The sequence below is a fragment of the Ipomoea triloba genome, chromosome 1, assembly GCF_003576645.1.
Source record: "Ipomoea triloba cultivar NCNSP0323 chromosome 1, ASM357664v1".
Classification (NCBI taxonomy): domain Eukaryota; kingdom Viridiplantae; phylum Streptophyta; class Magnoliopsida; order Solanales; family Convolvulaceae; genus Ipomoea; species Ipomoea triloba.
The window spans coordinates 32,091,175-32,110,546 of NC_044916.1; the positions used below are offsets into that span (position 1 = coordinate 32,091,175).

Genomic DNA, 19,372 nt, shown 5'->3' on the forward strand with positions numbered 1-19,372 from the left:
ACTTTCTTTAGCTTACCACTAAAAATATTCTCCAATAATCAAAACCCAATACAATAAAAATAAAGAAAAGAAATTAGTGTTGTAAGAGATTCTCACCATCTTGCAAGTGCACTTGTTGTTCCATCGTTGTCAAGCGCACTTTAAGTTCACTGTTTTCCGCAGTCAAACCATTGGTATCTCTCTGTTATTAAGTAAAAGCCAAAGGGACAAATGTCAGACATGTGATCTTACTTTTCAGGGAACGGGTTCCATATTTGATAGTAGTTTAATCTTAGTTCATGGAACTCCAAAAAATAATTCATGTAAAAAATTATCTTATTTTTCAGGTTTGGGGGTTAAGAACAATAGGCTATATTTGACTCTACTACTGTATGGGGATCATATTGTGCATAGGATATACATTAGTCCAATCCACCTGAGTGAAAAATAATGGTAATTTTGATCATTTTAACTTAGGCTGCCGATTCCAAACACATGATGCAAAGACTTCTTAGGATTAATTTATTTTATTATACATTAAATTGTCCAAACTATGCACACATTCAAAATATGCTACATATGGGGGCAACCTCAGCCAAATTGGTCAGATTGTTGACTTGGTAACCACAAACAAGGTTATAAGTTTGACTTCGCGGGAGCGACCTATTAGCCTTCTTAGTTTGAGCTGGTCAGCTATGGGCAACTAGAATGCTGGGTTTACCCAGTGCACACCCTCGGGTAGTGGCTGTGGGTTCCCCTCATCACTAAAAAAGGTTTCTTTTTTTTTTCTTTTTTTAATACTACATATTATAGATTTATAGTCTTTCCTCCTTTCAACATCCATTAACCCTTCACTTCTCCCAACAAAAAATCCCAGAAAAAGGAAACAGACACAATTGAAGAATGCAAGTGGCAATAAAAACAACCAAGCAGTAGAATTAGTACAGAAAAAATAGGTAACAGATATACCTGCAACAAGGTCAACTGAGCAGACAATGAAGTAGCTTCTGTTTGAAGAGTCTGGACCTTTCTTTCAAGCTCAGCTATATATCTCATTTTCCTTTCCTTTGATCTAGCAGCGGATTGCCTGTTGGCCCAAATCCTGGTACACAGAAAAGATAGGCAACAATATGAGATAATGCAAGTAAAACAAAGTGTTCTCTTTTGGTAGATCCACAACAGATAAACTTTACGTAGGTGATATAACAATTGCGCCAATCTTGTAATTACTATGAGCTTTGAACAGGGGAAAAAAGCTATAAATGATGTAGCCCCATTAAATGAATTACTAAACAGATGGCTTGAGCCTTAAAGCATTGAGGGCAGACAGTTAAATAGGTTAGGAACTGCAAAATTTAGGTCATTAGAGCAGTAAAGTAAATTTTCAGAAATCATAGCTGGTGGCAGTTCAATTGTGTAGACATATTAATGGCTAATACAGATTAGTATATCCACTGTTCTAGTTAGATGCTCTGCCTCTTATCAACATAAATGATATGCCAGACCTTATGTCCTTATAGTTCACATATTTAAAAACTAGTACAAGTGAGAAACATTATTACCAAAACAGATAGCAAATAACCAATTTTGGTTGGTCAGAATGCCCACAAAACAATTACATCCCCACAAATACAGTGCAACTCTATATTCATCATTCTTTAATTTAGCACGTGAACCAGCTTGGTACGGTAAATACAGTGGTACCCTTTTCGTGAATCAAATGATCAATTATCCAATAAAATGAGTAACATATCAACATGTCAAACTATCACAAAAACACAGTAAAAAGCATTGCAGGAAATGTATTGCACTGAAGAATTCATAAAAAATATTACCTTTTTGCACGCTTTGGGTCAATAAGGGCAAGCTCAGCAAGCTTGGCAGCAGACATGGCTTTTTTTAATTCAGCAGGAGATTGCTCTTCCGAACCCGATGTGAGCATTTCTGCCTTGATAGTTGTTGAACCATCCATAGACTGGCTATGCTGATGTCTAACTCTTGGCCTCTCGCTAACAGCAGGACTAACATTCTCAAACGTTGGCATCAATGATCCAGATGCTAGAGTTTGGGATGAGCCTGAAGCCATAGCTCCCGAAGAAGATGACTCGCCCGCTTGGAATGCAGAAGTTGCAGATGATGCATTAATCTTATCCATGTCAAGGAACATAGAGAACAGGTCCTCCTCAGTCTCATCCGACAAAGATGGTCCATCAAATCCACCAACAACACCAAGATCACTATCAAAACTGATGTCATCAGGAAGTGTAAGAATCTCTGAATGTGCACGTCGATGGCCCATATGCTTCCGCGGGTTATCAGGCATACAGCTAATATCATAACTAAACTGGCTAGAATCTGATGGCCTCCCAATACCAAAATGGCCTGATTCAGAAGCACCCGCGGATGGCCCTAATGGGGGCAAACTGAAAGATCCAGATGGCTCTGACTTTACATTGATATTACTACAAGGTGGTGAGAACACCGAAGATCTCCCTGATGGAGGCAACAAACCCCCTCCATGGCCTGAAGATTTATCCTTATCCATACACTAAATTCTCCAAACGCAACCCTAAAATTCCAACACCTGAGCAAAATAGCTTGACAAACCCTAATGCCCAATAAAGATCAAAACACTCAAAGACTAATTCAAACAACTAAGAACTCCGTTTCTGCTACCCGTAACTTGAACAGCTTGCTTTCTTGCCCCCAAACTATCAAAAGGGTGGGTATTCAAGAAGCGCCCAAGATACCACTTCATACAAACACACAGATAGAAATTTCCTTCACCAAATTCAGCCCTAGAAATGTAAAGAAAGACTTGCAAAATCAGAAAAAGAACAAAAACCCCCAATATATATCTGAAAATTTTTATCTTTTCAAGTGAACAGTGCAGAAATACTGATCAACTGAGAACAGAACAGAACAGAACAGAACGAGACGCGTGAATTCCAGACGGGAGAGGAACTTATATTTTTAAAAGCAAGAAAGCGACTTTGTCCAAAGAATAATTGAAACGAAGAATAGGGAGCATATAAAAAAATGATAAAGAAAGAAGAAAAAGAGCTTACGCCGCCTAGCTTTTTATTGTTTGAGATCAGATCTCCGGAAAGAGCAATGAGAAAGCGAGGATGGGTCTGCACATGGGGGGGAGAGAGAGAGAGAAGAAAGAGAAATGGAAGGTTCCAACTTCAATTGAGAGCGAGGAGGGGATATAGAAATAGAATAGAAGAAGAGTGTTTAACACAACACAAGTTGGGTTTAGTAGTGTCACAAAACGTGGTAATGGGGACACCCACACAAGTTGACATGGCCGCCCACCCATACCCTGCTATCTCTATTCAAACTAAATAAAAAGAACCATGTTTTTGGTCACACTATCCAAGTGTAATCCCTATCTGTAACGCTGCATTACACGATTACATATTAATGATTGCAGTACTAATTATTATATGATGCGGTGCATTTTTAGTTTGAAATATTTATTAACATGTCATGGTGATATTTTTTTCGCTATTTTACGCTATTTTGATCAGCACAACACGAATTGACGACGATCAAATTTAGTTTGTAATTTTTAATTGAACAATCGTTTTCATTTAATCATTCTTTGATAATATTTATATCGCAGTATAAATTTTCCATCAACACGAGTGTCTTTTGCACACATACAACATACATTATATCATATTATAATTAATTCTTATCCTCATAGTACTTGAATGATTATACCAAGTGCAAAAGGTTCTTGTGCTGGCATGCACCTTAAATTGTTCTTATATTATTTCACTTATCTCATTTTACATGTTTACTTATTATTCATTACTAATCTCAACTTTAAAAAAAAAAAAAATTGACTTATTTTACTTAACATTTTAAAAGTAATTTTAAATTATGATTCAGTTGTACTTAATACTCCATAGTATTTATTTACTTAGCTTTAAATACATAAATTTTATACACTAATACTAAACTAAATATTATTAAAAAATTAAATAGAAACAGAAGAAGTATATTATTATTATATGTTTTGAAATTACTTATTACTTTGCCAAAAAGAAAAATTATAAACACGTCAATTTATAATTGGTCGAGCTTAAATAAAAAAAAAAAAGGTGTTACTCCATTACTCATTTCCAAACGAAAACGTCTTTGATTTGCGGTTGCGGCTATGCTACCAATGAACATTAGATTAAAAAAAATAAAGTAAAATTATGAGACTGAAAACTGTCCAACCAAAGGTACGAACAACAAAACAATCTGTCCAATGCAAACCAAAAAGTCAAAAAACACAAAAGCCACTTATAATACTTTTCTCGGCCCGCTGCGCTGCTGCGATCCACCAAAACCAACACACTACTCGCGGTTCGGAAACTTTGCCATATTGCTTGCGCCCACCTCACTCCATCCAAACAAAAAAATTCAACCCACACCTACAACGCCCACAAAAAATAATTTAGTTTCGTTCATTAATTAAACCCAGAATTTACCACTTTCCCTCACGTATTCCGCACATTATTTAATAGAGTAGCGGGGAACACAAAGTAAAACCAATTTATATAATATTTACTCCGCCCAGAACAGAACAGCATCCAGTCACATGGGCTAATATTTTACTTTTTTCTTTCTTTTTACGCAGAGTAGTTGATACTCTTATCACGCTGTGCATAGAAGAATTGTAAGGGAAGTTTGACAGCATTTGCAGGGTAGCCAACGCAGACCAGCAAATTCACGTCCAAACAGGAGAATACAAAAGTCAAATTTAACTGCTCGTATAAAGCTGTTCCCGTTTACGTTTTCGTAGGTTCCGTGAGTTTTGTTCCCAAGGCTGGGCTTGCTGGGTAAGGCTGTACCTAACTAAAATAAACGCAGGACACTCATTTTTTCCTAGTTTTATTTTTAAAAAATAAAACAAAATAATTTTATAGTACGATGTTTGCAAACTCAAAACACTAGTACAATTTGTCTACGAGTATGTTCATTCACAGCCTACCCACAACCGCATTAGTTTGGGATTATAACACGATAATCAACTCCTAATCACCACAGTTTGTTACCTACAGCTGGCACCACCCAATTTTGAGCCTAGATTTTAAGAGATTTCCATTGTTTTGTCGGTAGTTAATAAAAAGACAACTGGAGTGTTAGTGTACTGTAGTAGCTTCAGTGGGTAACGGGGGGTTATACGCACCAGTACCATTAGATATAGATAGATAGATGTTGGACCTGTTGGCTGCATTACTAAGGTAAGGTATTAACATATCATCTGCTCTCTGCAATAACACACACACACACACACAAGTAAAGCTTATCAACACAAGTAATTCATCCTTCAGCTTCATTATGTGAACATAGGAAGGCAAGGCAGGATATTGTTAGACAGGGGCAAAGTGTTCTGAAGAAAGTTCGAAGATCGCTTTTGCGAGAAAAAGGAGAGCAAGTTAACTAATGCATCATGTTATGTTGTTCACTTCTCAACTGCCCTGCTCATCCTTTTGCACTTTTTGCAGGAGAGCAAGAGCATTCCCACCATTTCTTTCTGATTTAAACAATGCAATACAGTGTTGTAAACACAGACAGAGTGATTGCCAATTTTGATCATTCCTCAAAATTGCATTCAAATCATTTAAACCCTTGAACACAGTCTGTTGACATCAAAACATTGTAGCTTCAAATGGTGAAATATGGAGGGATTAGGGCAAAGAAACTGTCAAGTCTGTTATTCAATCTCCAGTGTGTCAACCATCCTATATAAATAGATTGACTTTATATCCACACTTAAACAATTGCAAAAGGCTATCCAAAAGAAAACGGAATACCAATTACTTCCAGAAAAAAAAAGGGCTTTTTGGCATTGGTCGCACAATTGGCTGGCCTGTTAGTTAGTTCTTAGGAAAAGTGATGGATTTTGGCAAATAACTTTGGGAGGACAGTTAGCTCATGCTAGCTCAGCAACTAAAACACCTAATGGCGAAAATGACAGATCCCACGCAATAACAAATTAATGGAATGCAAAGTTTGCGTGACATATTGATGTTGTATGTGTACTGCTTTACGTTCAAGGATGCAGGATTTTGTGGTGCAGGATTATAGGAGGGTGGGGGTTAACTTGTGAAATAAAGAAGCCTCTGCTAGGACCACTTGAGCCAAGGTCACCAGCAGGGAACTTGTTTTTCAGTTTATTCCTCTTCGCATAAATTGTATTGAGTAAACTCCAGCTATCCTAGTTCGAAAAGATTATAAAACACTGGATTTTGTCCAATTTGGTGTGGCAATGCTTATTATTAGATTGACTAGGGTAAAGTTTGTGAAAAACCTTTGCAATGCACTAGTTTTCTTCTTATGAGCGAATCGATTTACACTAATATATCACTGTTAATACTTTGCTATTACTATTAAGTTGTTTATGCCTCCTTGGGATAGATTTCAAGAGATCTTGCATTGGTGTGGTTTACACCCACCATTGTTAATCTTAAAAAAAAAAAAAAAATTGCACAAACCAGCAATATCTTTTAAGGCTTAGTAGAAGTATATAAAAGCCAATTTACTTACAACACAATAACTTGACAGGGTTCAAAGAAGCCCAGAATGCAGTAAATATATCTCCTTAAGATTTTATAGAACCCCAAGCCTGCTAATACTTCATATATAGATATATATAATATATATATATAGAGAGAGAAAACCCACAAGTATAGGAAGAAAATGTGCAAGTTCTTAAGAAAAGTAACAAATTATGAAACATAACACCTAACCACTACATATATAATTCTTAAGAAATGCACATCAGCACATAGGAAACAAGCACAATCAAAGGACATATTGAATTAAAAATTTAAAATAGATCACACTATAACAGATCAATACTAAATCATTCAATCATTTGATAAATATTGCTATACGCATAGGTAAAAGCCAGTCAATCAGACTATAAATTATAAAATCATATTAATTACTTAGTTAGGGGGTAAAAAGAAAACAATTATACTACAATTGTAAAATTTTGATACAGCAAAATTGTCAACCGATTTACTCTTTCCTTGCGATATCATAACTAGGGCAGACAAGATTATAGACCAAAACAAAAAAGAATTCCATCCTTCACTCTTAATACAGAAGGATATGAAGTGATGGCATCTATTTCGCTAAGAAACTCACAATCTGTAAATTATGAAACCTATGCATTTTATTTCCAGTCAAAAGTGCCTATATATATGAATGAGAGATGAGACTGGTGCAAGGATTATATAGGCTTGAATTGCATGTATGAAACTCATGAAAGCATAAGACTAGTCACTGAAATAAGGAATAGCTAAAATGTTAATGTTAGTTTAAAGAAACTACCCAACCACAACTAGATAAGATGACTATCTAGTCTCCGGACTGGGTTCCTATCAAGTGAGAGACAGAAAAATCACTTCATCTGAGCTCATAATTTGCTTACCTTGTTTCTTAAATTGGTATTAATACACTACTGTACAGTTTAGAACCATTAAAGGCATTTGCTCTTTTGTAGGCTCAATGGCTTGTGTTTTCTAGAAGGGATAGCTCTAAATAAAGAAATAATAAAAACAAGATAGTTCAACTAATTAACCACAGTGCAACTAATCAAAAAGTCCAGAGCCCATCAACAAATGAAAATAACTAAGGCAGATTATGCACAAAATTTTAGCTCATTTCACATGGGCATTTAGAAACTCATCCAAACAAGCAAAAAAAGCAAGAAGCAATTACCTGGATGGAAGGCAACATCTCAATGACTCCCTGACCCTTGGCCACTTTGGCCACTTGGCTGTTGTTGCTGTATTTGGGAGAGTAGATTGGCAGCAAACCTTAGTGTTGCTTGATACCGCTCATTCTTATTTTCCTCAGATTCAAAACCCTCTTGTCCTACCCCATAAAATGTAGACTGAAGCTGTTGAGGGTGACCTGTAATCCCTGATCCAGAAGCCTGTGGTGTGCTAGCATGAGGCTGAGAATTCACCTGATTGGGAAGTACAGAATGACTTGTAGGTTGCTGAAGTACTGCAGAACCATACATTGCAGAGGCATCTGATGCAAGAAGCCCAGGGCCTCTAAGCAAACCCTGAGACATTCCAACTGGATTGTGCTGCTCAACATGTGGTGGAACCCCAATCTGTCCACTTTGTGGAGGGATGGTGGTCGAGGTAAGTACTTTAGATGATGCAGCAGCCTGTGTTTGCAGGTCAAAAGGATGCTGCTCATGAATTTGATTGAACCCAACAACCCCATGAGCAGAATGGTTGGGCACATTGAAGACTGGAGCATGAGTCTGGGCTGGGGGTATAGGTTGTGATTGAGTGTTGAAGTGGCTACCCAACTGGGATGCTAAATGACCAGCTTGCTCAGGAGTTTGTTGTTCATATCTCCAACCCTGTGGATGTCCTTTATCTGGTGCAACAGTTGTATTTAACACAGGCGCAGGTGTAGAAGCTACTGTTGTGTTCTCAGAATTAGATGACTTAGCCGGTAATAAAGAACTAAGAGTTGCAATAAGTTCAGGAGTTAAAGTAACCCCCCCTTGAGAAGGTGCTAGTGTGTTACTTGGGGGAACTGAATGCAAGGGAATAGCCTCACTAGTTGGAGGACCAACTGCTTTTGGAGGAAGTTTAATGTCATCTCGTAAAACCTTATTATAGTCCATTTGCAAGGTTCTATCATCAGGAGGCAAATTGTAAGCAGTCTGATAGGAAGTCATTTTTGGCACATCTGCATATGGAGGCTGAAGGGAGTCCATTGGTGGTGGCTGAACAGATGTGGCATTAGGCGTTTGTTGAAATTCCAAAACTACTCCATACAGACGCTCAGGACCAGCAATATTCAGAACATTTGTGAGGAAATCAGATGGAGGTACCAAGAATAAAGTGGTCCCATCATCAAATTTCGCAACCCCAGCACGGTTCTTTGTTCCAAGGTACCTCAGAAACTCTGTATATGAAGCAAAATCCTCTTCACTGTCTGGCAAGAAGAACACAATCTTGAAGCCAACAGCATCAGCATAGTGTTTAGTCAGCAAGTCCAATCCAGTTCGGGCAGAGCAATTGACTACATCTGGACTGCAGTTCAGAATAAATAAAATTATTCATAATCAGGACATTTTCATACTAAGTCCATTATAAAAATTAGCGGGGGGAGAAAATATCAATAACAAGATAAAATCTCATCATGAAAACATTTCATAATTGTTAACTAGTGCATTGCAGAAATTGGAATTTTCTTACTCCCTTCAAAATATTAAGGGCCCATTTTACAGTTTACTAGTTCTATATCATTTATCAAATAGGAAAAAGCACCTGCTTGATGTTTTCTGACTTTCATGATGAAAATACTGTTCTGTTTCCACCTACTTTCTATCTTCTTCCAGAAAATGCAAAAATAACAGAAACCAAATGATTTACCAGACAACATAGGCCTATATGACAGTGACAATGACTTAGAAGATTGTTACTAGGAACATAACAAAAAGGTCTAATACTTTCACTTGTTGAGGACAATACAATGGCTCATCCAAATATCTATCTTGCATATATCCATTACTTAATCATATGCTTCAGAATTCTATATGACATCATTAAAATTCACTGATGCAACAAAGTATTCCTTGTCTCCATAATAGAAGTATTTAGAACTACTTATTTAGTCAATAGATCAACAAGAAGAGAGCAGTCCCTCTTGACTTCAAACAAAGACTATCAGACTATGCCATCTTGGAATGACTTCATGAGATAAACAACAAAATTATTATAATTATTATAATTCTTATAATAATAATAATAATTATTATTATTATACACACAAATATATGTACCAAAGAATCAAACCAACAGTTAGTCTAGAAAAAAATCAGGAAACTAAATATGTATGACCTCAATAAATTGGGCAAAAGTAATAAAAAATTTCAGAAAAATTAACATAAAAACGTACATCTCAGATACGATCTCTTCGCCGATAGGAACACAGCGAGCACGACAAACTGGTGTCCCACCCTTGGCAATAAGGCCACGCCATATATAATCATGAGAAGGAGTACCTCTTACACCTGCTGGGGTTAAGCGATGCTTTCGAGTACCAAGAGCACCAACCGAACCCATACTGTATTGCTCTTCATCCAATCTATTAGGAGGAAGAGAACCATCATAACGAGGCAAGGAACCATCAACCCTTGATCTTTTGGATTCCCTAGGCAGTTGGGAAGCAGCATCGTACACATCCCAACCACCAGATGCAGGTCTATTCAGTGGCCTCAACACACCTGAAGGAGAAGCTCCAGCTACAGGTGATGATCGTCTCCAATCAGATCCTCCCATCAGATTATGAGGACTTGATTCTTGTAATTTATGTATTGCTGCCACGTCAGGATATTCAGAGCTGGGAATACCAGGATCATACCTGTTTTGAGGCCTTATCAGCATATCAAGTCCATGGATACTGTGAGGAGGCAAATGCCCAGGAATATTATTGGGTAGCAGGGGGCGATTATGATCCAATATGCCCATAGGCGATGGTTGATATGGAAAATATTCTCTTCCAGCAGCAAACCCACTGCTGGAAAACTCAATGGAAATTCTGGGATCATTGAAAAGCTTGCCCTGCAACCCTTCCTTAGCAAGCATTGCTTCTTCGACACTCCTAAATTCAACAAAAGCATAATTCCGATCATCAAATGTTTTTATCCTCTCAATCTCGCCAAACAAAATCATTGCATTGTGAAGCATGTCTTCTTCAACATGAACAGAAGGAGGATAGCTTATCCACAAAATTTTACTTGGCTGACCATCTCTTCTACCCCCCAGAGACTGGAACTGCTGTTCAGAAAGTGTAAAGAAGAACACAGAATAAATAAAGTTTGTGTGAGAATTAATGTTTACTATTCTATGCTAATACAAAGGTTTATTAAGAAACAAAATAAAATAATGAACAGATTGAACGTAGAAATTCACTTCATATTCAATCCACAAGCACAATATAAAATAGTCAACCACAACTTTCTGTTAGATCATTTAATCATTTACAGTATTCCTAAATTGAGTTTAGAAAGGTGCCCTAACTCAAGGTTCACTTTTTCGGTGCCATAAATTGATTAACTTTACTACCATAATATTCAATACATTCACTGAATGCAAAATGAGGAAAAGAAACAAGCAATGCAACAGTGCTGGAAACACAAAGGTAATCTAAACACAGAAATGAAAGCCCAAAACCAGTTGGAATAGGAAGGAGGAAGTATTACGTGTGGCCTTTTGGACCCTGCATGTGTAGGCTCAGAGTAAGCTGTCACATAATCTTGTGTATGCAAAGTATTCCTATAAGGAAATTGTCCCTCCCTTGCAAAGTCAGGACCTTGCTCCTGCAAAGTTGAGAAGATACTTTAAGTTCATATCAAATGTAAAAACATGGAGAACTATAGTTTCAACCATAATAATAGTACCCAAACAATCAATTTAACGCTCAACTTCAGTTACTAAACCTAGCAAAGATTAATATTAATAAGATATTCTTTTTCCACAGGATCTAAATAACTTAATAACTCATACAAAATGCTTTAAAGATCTAACATTCTATTGGGGAAGAACAACAATTAGCCAGCACCAGATCAATGGATTACACCAACACTTAAAACACATAATCCACAAAGTACTAAAGTAGACCCAGGAAGAATATTTTAAGACCATAATTGAGCCTTTTTTTCATAAAGTATAACTAACCCTTCTTGCAGGATGTGACCTGAGATAATCCACACGAATCTGTTCTCCACTGATCTGCTTCCCATTCATAGTTTTAAGTGCTTCTGTAGCATCTTCCAAACGAGCATAGTCAATATAAGCTGTGTTCCGATCCTTTATGAATTTGAATTCTAGGATTTTGCCAAATTTCTTAAAATGTTCCTCTAATTCTTCTTTAGAAACAGACTGGCCTATCCCAGCCACCCACAGACTTTTGCACGGCTTAGCCTACCAAAGAGAATAAAAATTTAAAATAGATTATATAGCTGAGGTATAACAAGTTACAACCAATGTATAAAAATCAAGTGATGGATGTCATCCACCACACCAATGAATATATAACACTTGCAGAATGAATGAATACTTTAATAAAGAAAAGAAACACATATGAGAGGCACTACAAACTTGATCGTCCAATCAGATCATTTATAATGAGCAAATTTGTTCCAGATTTTCATTATAACAAATTTTCAAGAGCTACGGAAGATAATGGTATTGACCACACAAATAATGCAGCATCAATCACATTTTCTTTTAGTTACATCAGCATATTCTTATTAGCAAGGCACCACACCGTTAACTAAGCTAAAGTCCCCAGTCATACAAACTCAAGCAGAAAGAGACAGCTGAAGGGTATGACCATGTTTAAGGGAATTCCTTAATTTATTTTAAGGCATTCAGTCCAAGCCTCCAAGATGAAAAACACAGTTGTTAAGCAATGAATCAATGAAACATTAAGACCGCACAGGATTTTCAGAACAGTGGAAGGAAATTGAAGGCATCGTGTTGGGATGGAAATAATGGAATCATCATATTCACAAGATAAAAATTATGAACAAAACTATATCAGGGGATGTGGATTGTGGAGGCAGAGGTTACTTGGAAGATAACCTTTTGTCTCAGTACAAATATAACTTTTATTCTTATTATTATTCTATGATTTTACTACACACCACATAAATTTGGCACATAATCATAAGGTGTCTCCTCTACTGGAGATAATCTTGATATTCTCCAGGATAGAGCTTGAAGATGGCAACATTATGCACAGATTGAACTTTAAATCCCTCACTCCCATGCTTATGCTTATAATTCAAAAAGATGAATATAAGTTTTGAGTATGACCAACATTCTTTGATAGTCATTGGGGAACTGGAAAGTGAAATGGGCATTGGTTCCTTTCAGCTAGGATCTTCTCCATGAGTTGAATTTGATAGTCAATTCTATTTTATTATAATTTTATTGGCAGATTGAATCAATGGCTTATCCATGATTGGCTCTTTAACATGTAATTGGGAAACCCTAAACAGCTAAAACAGTAAAAATTTCTTACTTCCAAAAAGGGATGGCTGATTATTTTGATCATAATTGGTTAAACTTGGTTTCTTAAGAAAAAAACTTCAGCAGAGAGTGAATTTGATTGTTAAAATTTTCTTCCATGGGCTCACTGCCAATTTTCTTACACAGAAGGAGATTTATCATCAGCAGAAAAGATTATCTGCTGAGCATGAAATTGGAAACCTAAGCTGCTAAAGTAGTATTTCTTATTTTCAAACACAAATGAAGGACAGATTGGTGAGTAATATTAATATGTTGCAGTTTTTAGATTCTAAAAACTTTGGGACTCCAAAACTAAAATTTGCCCCAGGATATTTGAATTTGATAGAAATAAGATCAAACCCTAGTTTTTGTGTGAAATTTGATTGATTGATGCGCCTTTGAGTTGTCACGCATTGCAGTGGACCAAACTCGAAGAATTCCCTTTCTGGTAGACTTAATCAGTTATACACTTGGGAATTTTCAATAATTTCAACGAGATTTTGTTTTTGTTTGCATAGGATAGGATATAGTTTAACATTAGACTTGTCGTGTTTGTTATCTACACGCTTCACCAATAAAGTTTGGAGAACGGCTGAAAAATGGGGAGGGGATTCGCAACGAGAATAAAGCAAACACAAAGTGAAGTGTTAAAACAAATGAAATTTGGTTACAGATCCAGAAAAACAAATCCATTATCAAAAAGCAAAAACAATAGAGCCAAATCATCATCATCAAACAATGGCGAGACACGAAAATACAAACCGGTTTCGCGAATTCAATCTTAAGAGGATTCCCGCGAAGCACGGTTCCCTGGAGCGCGTCCTTGGCGGCCTTGGCATCTTCTAGGCTTCTGAAGTAGAGGAAGGCGTAGCTGCGGGCGGAGTAGGAGGTTATGCTGTCGACCTGCCCGTACTTCTCGAACAGAGCAGTAAGCTCGGCTTCGGTGACATCGGGGGTCAGATTACCAACCCACAGGTTATTCGTCGCCGTATCGAACTCCGGTTTCGCCGAGGATCTGAAAGGCGGCACCATGGTAGAAACCCTAGACTGCAAAAACGGTTGCTCCGTATTTGGTCGCACACAAAAAGTGAGAAAAAATGGAACGGAGAATGCGAGAGGGGGAGATAAACAACAAATCTATGGGCGTCTGTCGTCTCGTCTATAAGTTATTATACGTATAAGATGGAGAGAGGGAGTGCGGCGACGTCGGAGTGTTTGCGAGAAACGGATGAGAGAGGGAATGAAAAAACCGGGAGAACGCCTCGCCCTCGCCAAGGAACGTAAATCCCAAACAGAATTTGAAACAATTCCGGGTTGGGATCTAGATAACCCCAATTTATTTTATTTATTTTCCTTCTGTATTACGGAGTATCTATCTATCTTTACTACTCCGTATTAAAAACGAATTTTTCTATACATATTTTTCTTTCTGAATTACGGAGTATTTATTTACTGTATTACAAAAATGTGTATCATTATAAATTATAATTCAATTACAATCTTATTTAACAATATCCACTCAATATGTAGGACTGTTATTCAGTTTAATTTTATATACATTTTAATATTTCATTACAACACCACTAAAATATAATTACAATTCAATTACACATTCATTTGACAATATTTACTCACTACGTCTACGTGAGACGCATTATTTATAAAGACAAAATCTGACAATATTTACTCACTACGTGAGACGCATTATTTGTAGAGACAAAATCAATTTAACGTAATGATCATTGTTTATTTTCATTAATTAAAAGAAATAACGATGATACACTGAATAACGATGATTTCAAAAAACAATTGTTATATATTGCCATAGGCAAGGTCATATTAGAAACGGAGTTTAACATATAAATTTTGCAATAATATAGGCAAGAAACGGAGTTTAACATATAAATTTTGCAATAATATAGGCACCATAAAAACTTTAACATATAAATTTTGCAATAATATAGGCACCATAAAAACTGGATAACGATGATTTCAAAAAACAATTGTTATATATTGCCATAGGCAAGGTCATATTAGAAACGGAGTTTAACATATAAATTTTGCAATAATATAGGCAAGAAACGGAGTTTAACATATAAATTTTGCAATAATATAGGCACCATAAAAACTTTAACATATAAATTTTGCAATAATATAGGCACCATAAAAACTGGATAACGATGATTTCAAAAAACAATTGTTATATATTGCCATAGGCAAGGTCATATTAGAAACGGAGTTTAACATATAAATTTTGCAATAATATAGGCACCATAAAAACTCAAATTATTAAAGTGTTGTTTTTTGTTTTTTTTTACTGAGGCCCATGTGGTGAGCTACATAGTAGAAGGGGACAATACGAGAAGTTCTTTTTAAGTTATAGAGTTCAGAGAAATAAGGAGTTGGTGTCAAGGTGACAAGGTGGCTTCATCCCAATTAGAAACTAGTATGCACAAATATTATATCAAAGTCTGGGCACAAAGAAACTTTCATGGCCATACTTACACGACTGGTGGCAGAACGCTGTATCCACAAAGCATCGTAGCAATTAGCAGCAAAAGAATGGCAAGAGATGAAACAAAAGTTCTTCCATACAGGAAAAACCAGTAATATATCAAAAACCATAGCAGAAAATGAGCGAATGTAATCTTCTCATCTCTCCAAAGCAAAACTTCTGCAACTGTAGCAATGTAATATACAGTTACTCTCAGGTAAAACAAAGACCGATGCCACAGAACCTTATTCTTTAAGAATTCCTCCAAATTCGTAAACAAGAACATGTACAAAGTCATGACTTATACAAACACTCAGAAAGCTAAAATTTGTTTGGCAAATCACTCTGTGCTGAGATCTTCCAGGCAAAACTTTCAGTCAAGTAGTCCGTATTTAAGGGTTTCCCGCACCACAATCAAGCTCCATATAAGTGTGGAAATTCTCTCTATAACGGCTGATATCNCTATCTTTTAGGCGCTTCATGGCAAGGTCGTGCAACTTGATTGCCATGTCCTCAGTACACTTAATGTTTTGCAACTCTGTTAAGAAACTGTTCTTCATGGCCTGCAATTGTTGACAGGCAATACACAAATTTTATGTCATGGGGTATTTTGAACTTCAATCTTTCATAATTTCAATATAAAGAACCAAAAGAAGATCTAACCAAGGCCTAAATGTGTGCAGTAAATTTAGGGTTTTAGGGTTTTAGGCCCTAATGGGGGCAAACTGAAAGATCCAGATGGCTCTGACTTTACATTGATATTACTACAAGGTGGTGAGAACACCGAAGATCTCCCTGATGGAGGCAACAAACCCCCTCCATGGCCTGAAGATTTATCATCCATACACTAAATTCTCCAAACCCAACCCTAAAATTCCAACACCTGAGCAAAATAGCTTGACAAACCCTAATGCCCAATAAATATCAAAACACTCAAAGACTAATTCAAACTAAGAACTCCGTTTCTGCTACCCGTAACTTGAACAGCTTGCTTTCTTGCCCCCAAACTATCAAAAGGGTGGGTATTCAAGAAGCGCCCAAGATATCACTTCATACAAACACACAGATAGAAGTTCCTTCACCAAATTCAGCCCTAGAAATGTAGAGAAACACTTGTAAAATCAGTGGAACGGGAAAAAGAACAAAAACTCCAAATATATATCTGAAAAATTTTATCTATTCAAGAGAACAGTGCAGAAATACTGATCAACTGAGAAGAGAAGGAGACGCGTGAATTCCAGATACGAGAGAGGAACTTATATTTTTAAAAGCAAGAAAGCGAGTTAAAATGATAAAGAAAGAAGAAAAAGAGCTTACGCCGACTAGCTTATTCTACAATCTCTTTTTTTTTTTTGAAACATATCTCATTTTCATTCATCTTTCAATTCTTGCTGAGAAATTGAAAACCAGAATCTGCAGAAGACTCATAACCAGAATACACAAAACTAATGCACAATCAGATTCAACCTCTTAGAAAATTATCCATAAATCATTAAATTGGTTAATATATTTGACAAATAAGGACAATAATCATATTCACACAATATTCACACACTAGCAGACAGTAGCAATCACAATTAATCAAAACAATATTCACAACCAAATCAAAGCGGTAGCGGTAGCAGTCTCGCCTCTCGGAAGTCTCGGTTCTCACGGAGTCAGGAACTCACGCGGAGCTGGTTGAGGTCGCAGGTCGAAGTAGAGACTCGCTGTAGTAGAGACACGCAGGAACACACTCAAGCGGCTGTGGCTGTAGTAGAGACTCGGTGCTGGTACGTCGAGGTCGCTGGTCGAAGACTCGATTCTCGCCGTCGCCTACTCGCCTGTTGATGAGACTCACTGGTCGCAGCCTCGCAGGTCGGCGTCGCTGGTCGCAACCTTGCAGGTTGGCGCCGCTGGTGGAGGTCGCAGACGGGCGTCGCTGGTGGAGGTCGCAGACGAGCGTCGCTTGTGGAGGTTGCAGACTGGCGTCGCTAATGGAGGACTGGAGATCGCTAGGGAAATAGCCAATTAGGCATTTAGGCGAGGAAGGAGAAGAAACCGCAAGATAGGGATTAGGGATTGTGATTTGTGAAATATAAAATACTCCGTAACTGCCTGCGATCTGCCTATGTTTAAAAAAAAAAAAAAAAAATCAAATATGGGCCAGCCCGTGGGTTATACGGGTTCAGCCCGTTTAACCCGTAAAAATGCGGGTTAATGGGCCGGGTTGAATACGAGACGGGTTGGGATTTCTACTACCCAACCCGTCCAAAATACGGGTTAAACGGGCCCAACCCGACGGGTTGGGCCCGTTTTGACAGCTCTTCATGGGGGAGAGAGAGAGAAATGGAGACAGGGGGTTGTCGACAACTGAAAAAGGGAAAAGGGTATTTTAATTATTTTTAATAGAGTTAAATCCTTTTTTGGTCCTGGACTTATAGTGCATTGGACAATTTTAGTCCGGATTTATTAATTTGACCACATTTTGCCCTGACTTTGTTAAAAGTGGACAATTTTAGTCCAACGTTAGTCAACCCGTTTGTCAGCAGTGAAATGGAGGGGTATTTCCGTCCTTTTTCAATCTCCAAACAATAGTTCATATGTAGTCCTTGGGTTAGTGACTATTCCATGTGTTTTCAACGAACCACCATTATTTCTGTTCAAGCCTCATCAGTGCCTTTTCTTAAAAGCTTAATAAATTTCTGTTCAAGCCATGAATATATCCACTCAGTTCACTGTTAACAGAAAACTTAAATCCCAGTGAGGACAGATAAAAATAATAAAACTCTTCAAATCCTATTCCCAGGGTAAAAGCCACCTATAGAAAACAGACATTTCCAACACCCATACCTCTTGAATCTTGATTTCTTCTAACTTCAGTACATACTGAAACTATCCTCATTGATCAATTCCCCACTCTCCTCTGGGTGGGTACATGTGTTTGTCTATAAAGGTGGCAAACCGACGAGATTCCGGCGAGTATGCCAGGTTTCCGGCCACGGGCAGCGGCGAAGAATCGGCTTCGGCTTCAGTTTCAACTTCGGCTTCAACTTCAGCTTCGGAAGGCGCGTCCGAGTCGTTCGATGAAATGATTCGACGGGAGATACAACAGGAGGCGGATTACTTGTTATCGACGGCGACTGCGCCGCCGCCGATGTTCTCCGGGTATGGACAGTCCGGGGAGATAACGGCCGTTGTGACGGCGCTGACGCAAGTTATATCCTCCCAGAGGTCAGCCGGAGAACAGTGGAGGTTTGGCGCCGGCGCCGCCGCCGCTGCTCCTTCGTTGGCCGGCGGGCGGGTATTCCGTCAATTCTCCGTCATCTACTTACTCGTCGACGAGCTCTAGCTCCGGCGCCGGTCAGAAACAGAGACGTGAACAGGAAGAAAGTGTTAGTCAGATTCCTGAACATGTTTAAAGGGTTTATGGAGGGTTTGGAGAGTTTAGAACTCCGGCGCAAGTGGAAGGAGGAGGAAGACGGCGTGGAAGGAGAGGGAGATTGAAAAAAGACGGAAATACCCCTCCATTTCACGGCTCACAAACGGGTTGACTAACGTTGGACTAAAATTGTCCACTTTTAACAAAGTCAGGACAAAATGTGATCAAACTAATAAATCCGGACTAAAATTGTCCAATGCACTATAAGTCTAGGACCAAAAAAGGATTTAACTCTTTTTAATATTATTACTACGTATTATTTTGAGGATAATTATAACTCTGTATTAGATAATTAGATAATAATAATAATAATAATCTAAATCCATTTAATTATTTCATTCTTATTTTACATATTTTTATAGTACAAGAAAATTATATTATGCCATTAAATACTTACTTTTGTTAACTTTTTTTTTT

At 37.5% G+C, this 19,372-nt stretch overlaps 3 protein-coding genes across 7 annotated transcripts in view; all 3 read right to left on the reverse strand.

The window, feature by feature from the left end:
• Nucleotides 1–19,372, reverse strand: part of LOC116025805 (probable transcription factor PosF21) — a 43,767-nt gene that overhangs the window by 699 nt on the left and 23,696 nt on the right. The window contains exons 2-5 of one of the 4 annotated variants that reach the window (XM_031267182.1): nucleotides 16,246–16,627; nucleotides 1,815–2,388; nucleotides 949–1,081; nucleotides 97–181 (exon numbers count right to left, since the gene is read on the reverse strand). In XM_031267182.1, the coding sequence (XP_031123042.1) occupies nucleotides 97–181; nucleotides 949–1,081; nucleotides 1,815–2,388; nucleotides 16,246–16,378 (925 nt within the window). In that variant the 5' untranslated portion in view covers nucleotides 16,379–16,627. Of the gene's footprint in view, nucleotides 1–96; nucleotides 182–948; nucleotides 1,082–1,814; nucleotides 3,274–16,245; nucleotides 17,597–19,372 lie in introns of those variants that run through there. The other 3 variants (XM_031267174.1, XM_031267167.1, XM_031267159.1) reach the window with 3 other exon arrangements.
• LOC116025764 (flowering time control protein FPA) lies at nucleotides 4,078–14,363 on the reverse strand. Of its 2 annotated transcripts, none has more exons than XM_031267109.1 (6): nucleotides 13,803–14,363; nucleotides 11,703–11,948; nucleotides 11,228–11,344; nucleotides 9,922–10,799; nucleotides 7,711–9,053; nucleotides 4,078–4,409 (listed from the first exon to the last, which is right to left on the reverse strand). In XM_031267109.1, the coding sequence occupies exons 1-5, from the start codon at nucleotides 14,070–14,072 to the stop codon at nucleotides 7,730–7,732; spliced, it is 2,835 nt and encodes a 944-aa protein (XP_031122969.1). In that variant the 5' UTR covers nucleotides 14,073–14,363; the 3' UTR covers nucleotides 4,078–4,409; nucleotides 7,711–7,729. The 2 variants fall into 2 exon arrangements, with proteins under 2 accessions (XP_031122969.1, XP_031122960.1); XM_031267100.1 differs by having other exon boundaries at nucleotides 9,922–10,802.
• LOC116025833 overlaps nucleotides 15,614–19,372 on the reverse strand; it is a 33,730-nt gene continuing 29,971 nt past the window's right edge. Inside the window, exon 5 of the mRNA XM_031267202.1 lies at nucleotides 15,614–15,862. The gene's annotated coding sequence lies outside the window, so the exon portion shown is untranslated. The remainder of the gene's footprint in view (nucleotides 15,863–19,372) is intronic.